Source organism: Danio rerio, chromosome 7 (genome assembly GCF_052040795.2).
Source record: "Danio rerio strain M-AB ecotype USA chromosome 7, GRCz13ab, whole genome shotgun sequence".
Classification (NCBI taxonomy): domain Eukaryota; kingdom Metazoa; phylum Chordata; class Actinopteri; order Cypriniformes; family Danionidae; genus Danio; species Danio rerio.
The window spans coordinates 50525001-50541120 of record NC_141027.1 but is presented as its reverse complement, the minus strand read 5'-3'; the positions used below and the strand labels follow the sequence as shown (position 1 = coordinate 50541120).

The 16120-nt window shown below is 32.5% G+C and overlaps 2 protein-coding genes across 3 annotated transcripts in view; one reads left to right on the top strand and one right to left on the bottom strand.

Moving 5' to 3' along the window:
• Window positions 1-5761, bottom strand: part of rassf7b (Ras association domain family member 7b) — a 36283-nt gene extending 30522 nt beyond the window's left edge. Inside the window, 1 exon segment of one of the 2 annotated variants that reach the window (NM_197942.1) lies at window positions 5642-5761. The gene's annotated coding sequence lies outside the window, so the exon portion shown is untranslated. 2 annotated transcript variants of the gene reach the window in all.
• Window positions 5762-9729: 3968 nt separating this feature from the next.
• hrasb (HRas proto-oncogene, GTPase b) overlaps window positions 9730-16120 on the top strand; it is a 12394-nt gene continuing 6003 nt past the window's right edge. Inside the window, 2 exon segments of the mRNA NM_001020629.1 lie at window positions 9730-9893; window positions 13941-14074. Coding sequence (NP_001018465.1) covers window positions 13964-14074 — 111 coding nt within the window. The 5' untranslated portion in view covers window positions 9730-9893; window positions 13941-13963.

Genomic DNA, 16120 nt, shown 5'->3' with positions numbered 1-16120 from the left:
AACTATGATTGATTTCCCTTTAATTTCTTGGAAACCATGAATACAAAGTTCAGAAGAAATTAATTGACACAATATAGAATAGAAATGTCTTTACTGTCACTCATGATCAATTTTATGCATTCATGCTAAATATCAATTTATTTGAATACAAATTCCAAACTTTTAGAAATGCAAATTAGCCAACTTTTAAAAAGTCAATCTTTCATTTATTTCAATAGCAAACCTGAAGCTGAAAAGTAAACCAAAAATATCTAAAGCGATAGTTCACCCCAAAATGACAATTCTGTAATCATCTATCCACCCTTTTCTTTTATCAAACCATTATGAGTTTCTTTTTTGTCTGTTGAACACAAATGAACATACTTTTAAAAAATGTTGAAAACCTGCAACCATTGACTTAGTATTTGTTTTTCCTACTATGAGGTCGATGGTTACAGGTTTTCAATTTTTTTCTGAATATCTTCTTTTGTGTTCAACAAAATAAAGAAACACATAAAGGTTTAAAACCACTCGAATGAAAGTAAACAGTACATTATCATTTTTGGGTGAACTATCCCTTGAAGCAAGAGTGAAAGTAACCCCACTTGTTTCTGACATTTATTTTACAAGTCAATAAAAATGTTTTAAACACTTGCTGCCCTTAATCCCCAATTAAACGGCCACATTAACACATGAAAGACCAGCACTCTCACTGAAACTCCAAAACTCCCTGAACTAAGCTAGTAAAAACACTCAGATACTATACTCAGGGTATGTTACTGTGCCTATAATTTATATGAAGATTGAAATCATTTTTTTTTTTTTGCATTCTCAAACAGTTTCATGCTCACCACCATTATATTTTGGCTGTCATGTACTCACACATGAACATGCAATAACCAGGCTGCGATCAGCATTATGTGTAATCAAATTGGGTTGGTTTTTTAAGTAAATTTTACAAGGAAAGTTATTCCCTTTCTGCCAAGTAAATCATGCTAAGATGAATAAAATCATGAAAAGGCCTTAAACAGTTCCATTGGTTTTTTTTTCCATGTTTCTAAGTAATTCCGTGGTTTTGTAGCTTAAATCGACTTATTCTTTAGTCGTGTTGAATAAAGGGTGTACTGTGTATTAGGCCCAATCCCTATTCTACCTCTTAGCCCTTCCCCTTACCCCTACCCCTCGTTTTGCGCATTCACGTCAAGGGGTAGGGGTGTCCCAATTCTCTTTAGCTTGAAGGCATCGGGCTAAGGGGAAGGAGTGAATAGCTCTTCGAACAAAGATTTTTCAGGACCACACTCGAAACAAAGGGGTACGAAAATTTCCCAGAATACACCAGCCACAACGGCAGTATTGCAAAACCCGGAAGTAAGGAGATCCACAAATTAGTATTTTTTTGTCATTATTACAAATTTTTACGACAAACAAGCACACGTTTTAATATATTCATAACAGCGTTCGTGTTTCACCGTCATGCTTAAAAAAAACGCTAAAATAAAAACCTTTAAATTTCGCAATCTATAATCCATAATCGTGACTCTTGTACAGCAGCCCTACAACATTCTGAAACTCAAAGACACTTGAATACACTGTCAGAAAAGTCTAGTGGCTGAAAATGAGCCTTTTACAGTGTCTGCTATAATGTTAATTTTGTTTTCGTGAGTTTACATAGATGAACATCGCCATGGTTTAAACGCACAGTACAGTTACGATCTTATTGCCACATTAGATTGTTATGATGACATAATATATGGCTTCAGTGATTTCCTGAAGATAAATAGCAAAAAATAGCACAGCTGGAATAACTACAGCAGTCGCCATCGTCTGATCTCTTATGAAGCAAAAGATCGCGATGACATATGATGATGTGTGCTTGTGCTGTCCTAATTCTCAGGGGTAAATTTTGAAGCCCTTCCCCTTCACAATCAGTTGTAAGGGCCAAGGGGAAGGGGAAGGGGTAGGGGTACAAAAATAGAATTGGGATTGGGCCTTAATAACTGTAATTATTATTTGTAGCATTCTTACAATTTAGTGGCGCCATCTAGCTATGCTCTCTTAAACACAGATTGTTTTACAGTATTACATACATTACATTATTAATAAATAACGTTAATGCATTGCATTATTGGTAAATACAATACACAAATTTTCACAGCATTTAAAAATGATGTGCGAATTTTATTTAAATCCATAAAACATGTCAAAACGAAAAGTGCCTTAAACCTACAGGTAAATGTTTGTCAAATTGTTTGACCCCATTGAATGTATTGTCATTTGTATTATTATGATTTAATGTTTTATTTAAGTTATTATTATTATTATTTACTGTTTTGTTTATAATCTGCTTGGATATAATGTTATAAATGTCTGTTTATTATTTGAAGGTTTAATAAGGAGAGGGGAAAAAGGGTTTGTAAAATCTACTATTGTCTGAAAGTAAAATGATGCCAATCATTAAAGGGACAGTTTACCCAAAAAAAGAAAATGTAGTCTTTAGTATTTAAGTGGCTTCAAACCTTTATGGGTTTATTTCTTCTGTTAAACACAAAAGAAGATATTTTGAAGAAAGCTGAAAACCTGTAAGCATTGACTTCCACTGTAAACAAATGCAGTGGAAGTCAATAATTACCAGTTTTCAGATTTCTTTAAAATATCTTCTTTTGTGTTGAAAAAAAAAAGAAACTAAGTGCACAAGCATTTGTAACAAGCAAAGGATAAGTAAAATTGTGACAGAATTTTTACTTTTGGGTGAACTATCTTTTTAATATTAAGACAGTTTTGCATGTTGCTAATTTATTATACGTTGTTTAGGTCAATGTTTTCCAACCCTAATTCCTACGGTTTGTTTGTGTAGATATTACAGGTCAAAAGTTTTTGGAGTCAGTATGATTTTTAAATGGTTAAAACAAGCTTCTCCTGCTCAAAAAGGCTGCATTTATTTAATCAAAAATACAGTACAAATTGTAAAATGTTATTGCACTATAAAATAACTGTTTAAAGGTAATATATTATTTAATTTAATCATTTATTCCAGTGATTTTAAAGATGAATTTTCAGCTTCATAACTCCAGTCACATGATCCTTCAGAAATAACTCTAATATTAATCATTATTATTGTTTATTATTATTATTATTATTTCATTTGAAACTTCCTACAATAAAAAAGCAGTTATTTAAAATTGTAATAAATATGTAAGTATTTAACTGGTCGTGTATGTACTGCAATCCTACAGTACATATTTTGGATGTCTCCCTTGTGTGACCCATTTATTTCAGGTTTTGAAGTCTCTTCTAATTTTCTGATGAGTTGATTTAGGTGTGTCTAATTAGGAAGAGTTTGAAAATGTGTACTGTTAATGTGCCTCTACTGGAAAACTGGTTTAAGTGACTAAAAAAAAAAAAAAATAACTGATTAACACGAAAATTGGCAGTCATAACTGAGTAATAATAATAGCTTTATAATTTATGTAGCCAAGTGTGAAATATTTATTTTTGCAAAACAGTTGCTTTTATGGATTTAGCATTTTCCAATATTCACTTATGTCTTTTTATTTAAAAATCTATTGTTAACATTACGTAATATCTTTTTATGTCATTTGTCATTTTTAAATCAGATAAATTAACTGTAATTGCATATGCCATTTATTTATGTCACTTGTGTCCAATATATTTTCTATATTTTCATTAGTGTTTTTAGTATTTAGTATTTACTATTAATATTGTTTCAATTATTTTGTGTTAAACCTCCCTTGTGTGGAGGCTGCAGCCATCTTTTCTTCTGTTTTGACCTTGATCGATCACATGTCTGATTGCATTTTTCTACCTTACACAGCCTGCATTTAAATGCTCCCCAAAATGCTGCTGTCAGATAAATCACCACATTAAAAAATATTTTGCTTTAATTCATAGATGGTGACATGTAAACATACTTTCAGGTATGCATTAATTCTAAAATGAACAGTGCTCAGCATAATTGAGTACACCCCATTTTAAAAATGAATATTTTCCACCATTTCTCAGTGAATATAGGCTATGTATTTAAACAAAACAGATTCATTAAACAGATATATTTATTAAAATAATATTTTAGTTACCAAACATATTTAGAATTGGAAAGATAATACAAGTAAATTCAAGCAAAAAAACTTGCAAACTACAAATGTTCAACTAAATCTTTCATTTTTTTGCCTCTCTTGATTTTTCCTCTTTTTAAATTAGTATTTAATATTTTTCTATATGATATAAATTTGGCTGTAATAGTTTTAGGACCGTTATTGTAAGTTATTTTGTTAGATAAGCTCCAGATTTGGCTTCAGTGCTGACTAATCTAATGTATATGCTCAAATATAATATATATATATATATATATATATATATATATATATATATATATATATATATATATATATATATATATATATATATATATATATATATATATATATGTAAAGCTTCCTATTAAAAATATGAATTTAAAAGAGAGATTTGTGAGGGGTGTACTTATATAAGCCGAGCATTGTAAATAAAATTAAAAATAATTTAAAAACTATAGACTACTTAGACCCATATACAGTTGAAGTTAGAATTATAAACTGATCTGATCTGAATATCTGATAATATTTTTCCTTTTAGAAAAAATCTTTTTTATTAGTTTTATTTCGGCTAGAATAAAATCAGTTATTAATTTTTTAAACACCATTTTAAGGACTAAATTATTAGCCCCTTTAAGCTATATTTTTTTTTTCAATAGACTACAAGACAAACCATCACAATAACTTGCCTAATTACCCTTACCTGCCTAATTAACCTAGTTAAGCCTTTAAATGTCACTTTAATCTGTATAGAAGTGTCTTGAAAAATATCTAGTCAAATATTATTTACTGTCATCATGACAAATATTAAATAAATCAGTTATTTAAAATGAGTTATTAAAACTATTATGTTTAGAAATGTGTTGAAAAAAATCTTCTCACCGTTAAACAGAAATTGGGGGAAAAAATAATGGGGGCCTAATAATTCAGGGGGGCTAATAATTCTGACTTCAACTGTATGTTATTAAGTATACATTTCACTAATTTTCTTCTACACAAGCTACACAATCAACATTCTGGTGCACGATTTTTCACATTATACTTGTTGCATCTCTGGGTCTGATGTTTATAAAGGCCCGAGGAGAGACATTTGCCTTTTTATCCTTTCACTATCAACATGGCCACCTCGATGAGTCCATGTTTGCCGTTAATTTACATGACAGTGAGGTGAACACTGAACAGGCTCACATCACTCCTGAAGCTAAGGTCTCCGTTATCTACAACAGAACATCTTGCACTGGTTAGACATGGCACAAGTCTGAAAGTGATGAACGGCCCCATAAAACAAATGACAAACTGCTCAAGGCACAATGTCTTTCACAACCCAGGCCTATAAAGAGGTAAAAATGTGGAAACTTACTAAAGTAAGCTAAATTCTTTGATAGATATTAGTTGCTGATGAGGGATAAGCAATGAAAATGTAATTTACCTGAAGCAGCATTACTGATTTAAATGAAATATTATGCATTATCTTACAGGACCCCTGAACAAGTGCAGTTTTCTCGACTAGAAGCTTCATTACTGGATAAAAAAACACAGCTATTGAACGGCACACTCGTTTATTGACTTACCTCTTGTAAACTCTTGAGATGCACAGGAGAGCAGAGAGTGAAGCAACAAGCTGAAGGTAAGAAAAGGATCTGTATGACTTTGTCAAGGCCTCACCAGACAAGTGAAGTGGGACTGCGGCTCTTGGTCGCCTTGACGACGGATGCTTTTTCAAGCAAATCAGCCAATGAAAGAGGCGCTGCTCGTCATTCAGAAGAGCACGTGACCCTCGGGCTGCTTTCATCTGCAGGAGACAAGAAGCGCGAGGATGAATGACGGGGTAATGAATTTTTTTTATCTTCTTTCAACTTTTCTTCTTCTTTTTTTATATATAATGGCGTTTTCCTATAACTGAAGTAGATGTCTGGAATGTGCTTGAGGTTAAACGGGTTTAGAGTGTGTGCCTTAAGGCTGTTAAATATTGCCACCTAGTGGATAATTCTGTGAGTTACTTAGTGAAGCACTGTTTTTGTCACATTCATTTATTTTCTTTTCAGTTTATTTAGTCCCTTTATTAATCTGGGGTCGCCACAGTGGAATGAACCGCCAACTTATCCAGCATATGTTTTACGCAAAGGATGCCCTTCCAGCTGCAACCCATCACTGGAAAACATCCATACACACTCATTCTCACTCATACATGGACAATTAGTTTACCCAATGCACCTATACCACAAGTCTTTGGACTGTGGGGGAAACCGGAGGAAACCCACATGAACACGGGGAGAACATGCAAACTCCATACAGAAATGCCAACTGACCCAGCCGAAGCCCAAGTCAGTGACTTTCTTGCTGTGAGACGAAAGTGCTACCCACTGCGCCACCGTGCTGCCTGTTTTTGTCACAGATATTGACAAATAGTCAAATAATCCTCAAGCATTGTCAAGCATTCAATGTAAATGTTATATATTTGATTTATTTATGATTAAAGCAATTAAAAGAAAAACACGTTCTTTCTAAACATCGCTGCTGTGTTCATGACCTCGACACAGAAAAGGGCAGACATAAAAAATCCTGGACTCCTAAAGAACAGAGAATATAGAGAATATATTTTGACACAAATCAAATGGAGGATGAGACACACTTCCAACCTGTTCTGCCACAAATACACCAAAACAAATAATCTTTCACCAATTTGAAACATTAATGCATTCATTTTTTAATTTAAATTACTCAGAAAAACTTTACTATGTACTCGGAGAGGAGGATGAATTGATATCTAAACTAGCTGCAAAATATGTATACACCCTACACACCATGAGAAATGGTTAATGTAATTCACGTGTCTCATTTAAAAAAATGTAGACTTTTTATTATTAATATTATTATTATTATAATTATCAAATGTATTATCTATTTCTTATTTACTGTAATTTTTTATTTTTTTATTTTAATATATTACATTTTTAAAATGCTTTGGCAATACTGTAATAAATTTCATTCCAATAAAAAAACTTGAACTCAATAAGTAAGAGTATTAATACATGGCAATATGAGATATTGAATAATATATTATATATTCAATAATAATGAAATGTTATTAATATTTTTATTTAAATATTATGTGTCATTATATATATATATATATATATATATATATATATATATATATATATATATATATATATATATATATATATATATATATATATATATATATATATATATATATATAATTTATTTTACTACTACTGCTATTTACTGTTTACTATGTGTTTTTATCATATATGTTCATTAAACTTTATAAATGCATTGGCAATACAATTCTAACATTTGTAACATGCCAATAAAGCAATTATTGAATTGAATTGAATTGAATTGAATTGAATTGAATTGAATTGAATTGAACTGAATTGAATTGAATTGAGAGAGAGATTTCTGATTTATAATTTTTTATTTTTTTATTTAATTATTATTACTATTTTTATTATATACTACTATTTACTGTGTTTACTATGTTTATATATAAATGCTTTGGCAATACATTTGTAATTTTCATGTTTGTCAATAATTGAATTTCATTTCATTTCTCATTTCATTTCATTTAATTGAGAGAAAGAGAAAGTATAAGTTACTTTAATAATCAGTTCATTTTCTTGACCACCACATCACCATGTCTGAATGAACCGCCAACTTATCCAGCATATGTTTTACGCAGTGGATGCCCTTCCAGCTCCAACCCAGTAGCAATACTAAATCAAAAGAAGATTAATTGCAATGTTTTTAATGTTTTATTATTATTTACTGTTTACTATTAGTTCCCATTTATTGGTAGTTTATTATTATTATTATTATTATTATTATTATTATTAATACTAGTAGCATTTAAAATTAAATATTGTTATTACATAGTCACTGTACTGTCGTAATAAAATAGCAAAACAGGAAGAAATGTTGGAAAAAAGGCTGAGTTTATTGTAGCATCTAAGATGTCCCTCTCACCAGAGATTTATAACGTTATGCATGTGACATTTTCAGTAAAATTTGAAAACATAAATACACAGAGAAAGTATCTGTTCACATAATATTGAAACATTTGTTTATATTTTCCAACACAGCTATTTTTTATATTTTAAATGAGAAAAATAAAGATGTGTCATGGATGTGACTAAAAAAATGTCTGCGAGTTTACAGGACACAACATACTTTTGTAGAAATTTTGTTAATTAAACTGCACAACCCCAAAGAAATAATGCTAATCATAGGATAAGAGTTGACTCACTGTAGAACAAAAATGATTGATTTCACTTTTTTTTTTTTTTTGCATTTATAAGGAAAAAGCTTTGTTGTGGGTGTGACATCTCTCTGTTATGGATGTGACATATGTAAATTGCCATTTGTTTGACTTTGGTAAATCAAATATAAAAGTTTGAAATCATTGACAAAAACAAATTTTTAGTATTTTTACAGTACTGTAAAATAAAATATAAAAACTTAAAGAAAGTCAACTTAAAGAAAGGGTTTCGCCATTATGCTGAAAACTTTCAATTTTTTTCATAGCAAGGTTGACATTTACATGGAATTGCTCAATAATAATAATTATTACTATTATTATTATTGTTGTTGTTGTTGCTTTTATATCCCTAATTATAATTGATTAGTTTGTTTTTTGTTTGTTTCAATCTAATGTATTTAAATTATTATATATTATTATTTAATTAGTAATCTAATTGTTTTTATTCAGCTGTAAGGCCCATTGTTTTAATACAGAATAAAACTAAAATGGAAGAAAGAAAGATGTTGCTGTTATCAATATAACACTTATTGATTTATTTGTTTGCTTGATCTGTTTCAATCAAATGTATTTCAGTTAATACATCTATTAATTATTTAATTATTAATACAATTTGTTTATTTATTTAGCTGTAAGGCTGATTGTTTTATAACAATAATACAGAATAAATCTAAAGAGAAAAAATAATGATGTTGATATCAATATGATAACACTTATTGATTTATTTGTTTGCTTGTTCTCTTTCAATCAAATGTATTTTAATTATAATATATTATTATTTATATATTTATAAAAATAATATTTATATAATTGCTTTTATTTAGCTTTTAGGCCCATTGTTTAATAATACTGAATAAATCTAAAGGGCAAGAAAGATGTTGCTGCTATTATTATGATAAGGCTTATTGATTTATTTGTTTGCTTGTTCTGTTTCAATCAAATGTATTTCAAATTATAAAATTTTATTATTAAAAGGATTATATAATTGTTTATTTATTTAGCTGTAAGGCCCATTTATTTATAACTATAATACTGAATAAACCTGAAGAGAAAGAAAGAAAGAAAGAAAGAAAGAAAGAAAGAAAGAAAGAAAGAAAGAAAGAAAGAAAGAAAGAAAGAAAGAAAGAAAGAAAGAAAGAAAGAAAGAGAAAAGTTTTTAGTGTAATAAGACAGCCCACCTTTAATGTAAGAAGGCTGAGAGGGAGAAAGAGAGAGGCCGTGTGCGTGCGTGAGTGTGTGTGTGTATGGTGTTTGTGTGTAGTATTGAGAGGGTTTGGGCGTGTGCTGTAGCTCTCAGCGCCCTCTTCTTCTTCCTCCCCCCTACACACATACACACGCCGCTCTTGTATGTCTAGTCGACGCTCACCGGCAGTTCAGTGTTTATGTTGATGTGCTCTGCTTGAGTGGAGAAGCTGTGCTGTCTGTCTAATGAAGAAAACGGCGGCGAGCGGCGGAGCTTTGAGAGGAGCAGCGGGAAGGATGTCGACATATTATTGACTGACTTATCGGCGTCGAGGAGAGCGAGCAGAGCCCTGCGTTTTGTAAGTAACGTTAGTGCAGCCGCTGCTTTCACTGCTGTCTGTGTGTCGTGCAGGAATAACAGCAACAAAATGTTCCCCCGAGCGTCTGCAAGGAACATTTTGTTGGCTTCGAGACGTAAATCAGTTGACCAGCATCATCGCGAAACTGACGAGCCGCTGCTACTACTCAAAACGAAACAAATGCGTCAAATCAGTGCTCGCGCCTCAATTCCATTCATCTCTGGTTTGTAACATACTAGCGGACTGTGTAACTAGTGTTGCTTAATCATGCACATACAGCTCAATGCAGGAGGAATGATGGGTTGATTGATATCAACAGAGCGAGAAACGTTGCACTAAATAGCCTATGACTTTAATTTTTCTAAACTACAGTCGTTTTTGTTTAAGAGGGATTATGAAACTTTAATCATCAGATTTGGTTGCTGTTAAATCTCTTGTAATGTTAGCAAAAATCCACGCATCTAAATGACCGCGTTGTTTACATTGGCCATCGTCTGAAGAAAAAAATCAATAAAGGTGATGTCATTGTGTTCGAGGAATAATAGCAAAACCAAATGGGTTTTATTCCTGCATCACACACACACAAACAAATAGAAAAATGATTCAATATAACAAACATAAACATAATATGAGACATCTTTGAAAATTACTTGAGTTTCTATTTTGCTTGCTGAATTTATTAGCTATGGGTGTGAGTAAAATGTTAATAGAGTTACTTGTTTTATTCTGTAAAGTATAAATATGATATTTATTATATAATGTTTCTTATTTCAATTATAATAATGTCACTTTGTAGCGATGAGGTTTAGAAAATGCAAGACAATCAAAAAAAATATATATTTTTTAAATTAATTGAAAAGTGAAGGTCAATCTTGTATACAGTATATTGATTAGTTCACTTTTCTGAAGTTGGTAAAACATTTGCATTGAGTAGTGATGCTACGATCCATCAGCCAGAGATGGGTATCGGCCGATAATCACATTTTATGACTCGATCGGTACTCATCAATCTGGCTGATCTCATGAACCGTTCGCAGGTTTTTGTTTACAAGTTTGTAGAGGAAGACACGTGTTTAGCCCACTCCTGCACCACCCAAACCCGCTCCAAGCTGGGATTAAACCGCCAACTCTCCACATGGGAGTCGGTTGCTCTAACAAGGAGGCTAAAGACCATGGCCTCTTGCCAAATACTATAAAATACACAAAATGTGTCTCTTTTGAATGGGGAAAAGTGTAATGGTCGACATGTCGAATGAAACCCTGCCTTCTAGTACAGGAGCCAATCACCCATCGCTATGGACTGATGAATCTCCGGGGAGGGACTCTAACCATCAGTGAGTTTCTGCAAATTTTGTGAGATTTAAACATTTAGAAATGAAACTAAAGAGACAGTTGTTTAATTTTATTGGTGATACCTAATATGAAATTCAGTGGTAAGCTTGGCAAGCAATTTTGGAGAATATGATGTTCCCCATTCAAACAGAATGCCCTAGCATACTGCCCGAGAGTCATTTCAAAGATGGCGGCCGAGTAAAAGGAATTGCCTCAAAGGAACTTTGCTCTAGCGTCTGTCACTAGAGCACCTTTAGAGGTCAGAAGAGTGAGGTTTACCTAGCACTTCACTAGCTGGTCTCCGCTACACACAGCCCCCTAAACCTCAATCCCATCTGGGCCACGACACCAATGTAACCCAGTCCTACACCACCCAAACCCACTCGTTGCTGGAATCGAACTGGCAACTCTCCGCATGGGAGTTGTTTGCTCTAACAAGGAGGCTAAAGACCATGGCCTCTAGTGTCTGTCGCTAGAGCACCTTTAGAGGCCAGAGAAGTGAGCTTTACCTGCATAGCCGCACTTCACTAGCTGGCCTCTGCTACACATGTTCACCTGTATATTACACATCAGCAGTGCTAAAACACGTGGGGAGGTAACCGTGCATCCACACAGGGCTTTAGCATCTACAGTATGCTTGACAGAGGGCCTGTCTAAAGTTGGGGCTGATGCGATCATCATAGCAGCGTCAGCCAATGAATTAAGTCCACAATTGGCTACAGTCTGAGCTGGGGTATATGCATAAAGCGATATGATTGGCTGATGCTTCCGTTGGCGCTTAAAAAATGTAGAATTTCACAACTTCTGCAGCGAGCAACGTCATTGAAGCAGCTCGATGGATGCACAATTTAGTTCAGCAACGCTTGTCGAGTGAATGGGAAGTGTTAACGCTTATGCCTCGTGTGTATAGCATCGGTGAATAGTATTGTGTTTTTAAAAATGTTTATTTTTTTGACAACACTGCTGATGTTTTAAGTTCAGAATAGTTTAGAAATCAGTGTTTCGAGTAGGGATGCTCCAATCAGGATTTTTGCAGCCGGCACAGAGTACCGATTCCTTGTGATGGTGATCGTCCAGTACAGAGTACCGATTCTGATGCTTCAAGCTTTATAATGCATAAAGCACGTTTACAAGTATGCTACTTAATTGTAGATTTCTCCTTACCTATGAGAATAAATTAAGAATGTTGCATATATCCCCTAAACACATCTCGTATAACCATTGAATGTGATCATGTCATGGTCAGAAGCAGCTTTACAGAAAATAATATTAAACAGATAAGAATTGGTATGAAAAAATACTGATAATGCAATTTGGGAACATTGCAAATGATGGAAGAACAGTTCAACAAGTCTCAATCAAGAAAAGGTTTGAAACGCATATTATAAAAGGAACTAGCCCTATAAATTACAAATAAATCTGTATATTTTTTTACCTGCTGTATCGGGAGCCTGAACGCTGATGCAGCATTTACCTCCTCACGTGTTTTAGCGCTGTTGATGTTTAATATATGAGTGAGCATGTTTGTCTTCATCTGCAAACTTGTAAACAAACAATTGTGATCGAGTCATAAAATGTGATTATTGGTCGATACCAATCTCTGACCGATCGATTGGAGCAGCCCTAGTTTTGAGGAATAACCCTGATTTTCAGTCACAACAAATTTATTTGACTTAATTGCCATTTTCTGGGGAAAATGCTGTAAATGACCATATTTCCAAATGAAATTTGGAATAAATGTTTTAAACAAATATTAACATTTTATTCAAACACACTTAATTTAACTAGGAAGTTCAGCAAGACTATATATTTTGACCCTTATCAGTTTTTATAAAATGCAGCTAGACCAGCTTTGATGGCAGTGTTAAAAACCTCCGTCAGTGGAAAAGTGATTTTTACAGGTACATGACTACATGACAGGTGGAGGAGCTAAAAATAGATTTTCAAATGGAATATTTGATGTAGCATTCAGAGAGCATGGCTGAACCGGAGGCCCATAACACCAAAAATGCTCGCTGATATCACTATAATTGAGAGCAGCTGTTTAATAATCTTTTGTATACTCTCATTTAATATTATAGGTATTTTATCTACCTTCAGATATTATATAAATGTCATAAAAACAGAGGTGCAGATAAGTAGTATTAAATAAAAGAATATAATTTTAAGAAGTTTGATGGACAGTTGTTACTGTATATGTAGCTTCTTTCTTCTTTTCTTTCATATCTGTAGTTCTCCTATGAAACAATAAGTTATTAAACAGAAAAGAGTGTGTGTTAAAATTTTAAATGATGCCTGGAGGGAAATAAAATCACATAGGCTTACTAAAAATAGATTTTTACTGTACACATTTTAACCAAAAATACAAATAGATCACTGTGTAGGAAAGTCTTGTAGAAAGTTTTCCTCTCAGCCCAAAATAGCTTTTCATTTAGTCTGTCATTACGTCACTACACTAGGGTATTTACGTCTGTCTTTTATATGCTGTCGGCAAGATGAGCACTTCACTTCAGGAAGTGCTGGTATATTTTAAATTGATGTTTACTGACATCCACCTTTACCGTTTAGGCGTATGTGCTCTCTTTCAGTTGTACTTCCTCATCAGCTTATTTTCATTTGTTCAACAAACCGTTTCAAGCCTGTAATGATTAATTGAGAATTTTCCCATTTCTTTATTTTTCCTCAAACATCCTTGTTCCTTTTGCTCTCCCTCAGCTTGTGACAGAGCAGCGGTGAGAATGACGGAGTATAAGTTGGTGGTTGTAGGTGCAGGTGGTGTGGGCAAGAGTGCTCTGACCATTCAGCTCATCCAGAACCACTTCGTTGATGAGTATGACCCAACCATTGAGGTAAGCCAAAAGCCAAGGTGTTGTATGTTAAAATTCACCTTTGTCTTATATTTAGTAGCAGAGATGTACATTTACACAGTTTTAAAAATACAGGTTTCAAAACATAGAGAAGAACTATTTTGCTTAGTTTTGCTCAATATCTCCTCCTTAGCATGACAAAGATTTTAACAATATCAAGAAATCACTTTTCTTCAGCTTAGTCCCTGATTTCTCTGGGGTCAACACAGTGGAATCCACTGCCAATTATCATTCATTCATTAATTCATTCATTCATCTTCGACTTAGTCCCTTATTTATTAGGGGATCGCCCCAGCGGAATCAACCGCCAACTATTCCGGTATATGTTTTACGCAGTGGATGCCCTTCCAGCTGCAACCCACTACTGGGAAACACCTATACACTCTCACATTAACACACACACTCCTACACTACAGCCAATTTAGTTTATACAATTCACTTATAGCGTATTTCTTTGGAAAATGGGGGGAACCGGAGCAACCGGAGGAAACCCAATTAAACCCAGGGAGAACATGTAAACTCCACGCAGAAACGCCAACTTTCCCAACCAGGACTTAAAGCAGTGTCTTTCCTGCTGTGAGGCGACAGTGCTAACTACTGAACCACCGTGCTGCCCACCATCCACCACCAATTAGTGTAAAGAATTGCTATGCTAGAAATATTCTCATCAATGGAAAAAGTGTTGGAGCATTAATGCCAGTAAAGTGCTGTGTATGTTGACAGATAAATAGCTGAGTTTCCGTGGGTCATGGAATTTGTGGAATATCATGGGATTTTAAAAGGTCAATTCCAGACATTAAAAGTTAGGGAGTTTATATATATATATATATATATATATATATATATATATATATATATATATATATATATATATATATATATATATATATATATATATATATTTGTGTGTGTGTATATGTATGTATAATATATACATATAAATTACCAATAACCAAAATGTCATTTATATATTTTTTTCAAATGTAGCCTATAATAGATGGCATAAATTGTAACTGACCAAATATATATATATATATATATATATATATATATATATATATATACACACACACACACACACATACATACACCTGGCTACTTGGTTGCTAATCACCTTTATGATAACAAAATACCCCTTTGCAATTAACTATTTATTAAATTTCAGCCATGTATTTAAAGTCTTAGGTTGTTGTAAAATAATCATTATTTAATGTTTGAATCAGTGTAGTATTAATAATAGGTAGTTATATACTTGGTTATATAGGTATGTTTATACTTGAGGTCAGATGCAAAAACCTCTAAATGCCATCTGAAATGTTCTCCCAAAATGACAATTTATGTCAGGCTCCTATGTTTATGTTCAGTTATTTCACTCTAACTGCAATGTAAAAAACTTATACGTTATTATAAAATTAAATTACTGAGCCTACACACAGGAGTCGGAAAAAAAGGCAAGAAGGAAATATCAGATGGTTTCTCTTCATATATATATATATATATATATATATATATATATATATATATATATATATATATATATATATATATATATATATATATATATATATAAATAAACACACACACACACACACAGTAGAAGTCAGAATTATCAGCCCCCCTTGGAATTTTTCTTTTGTAAATATATTTCCCAAATGATGTTGAACAGAGCAAAGACATTTTCACAGTATGTCTGATAATATTTTTTATCCTGGAGAAATTTGTTTGTTTTATTTCAGCTAGAATAAAAGCAGTTTTTATTTATTTTTTAAAACATTTTAAGGTCAAAGCTATTAGCCCATTTTAGCTATATTTGTTTTATATAGTCTACAGAACAAACCATTGCTATACAATAACTTGCCTAACCTGCCTAGTTAAACTAATTAACCTAATTAAGCCTTTAAATGTTACTTTAAGCTGAATACTAGTATCTTAAAAAATATCTAGTCAAATATTATTTACTGTCATCATGGCAAAGATAAAATAAATCAGTTATTTGAGATGAGTTATTAAAACTATTGTTTAGAAATG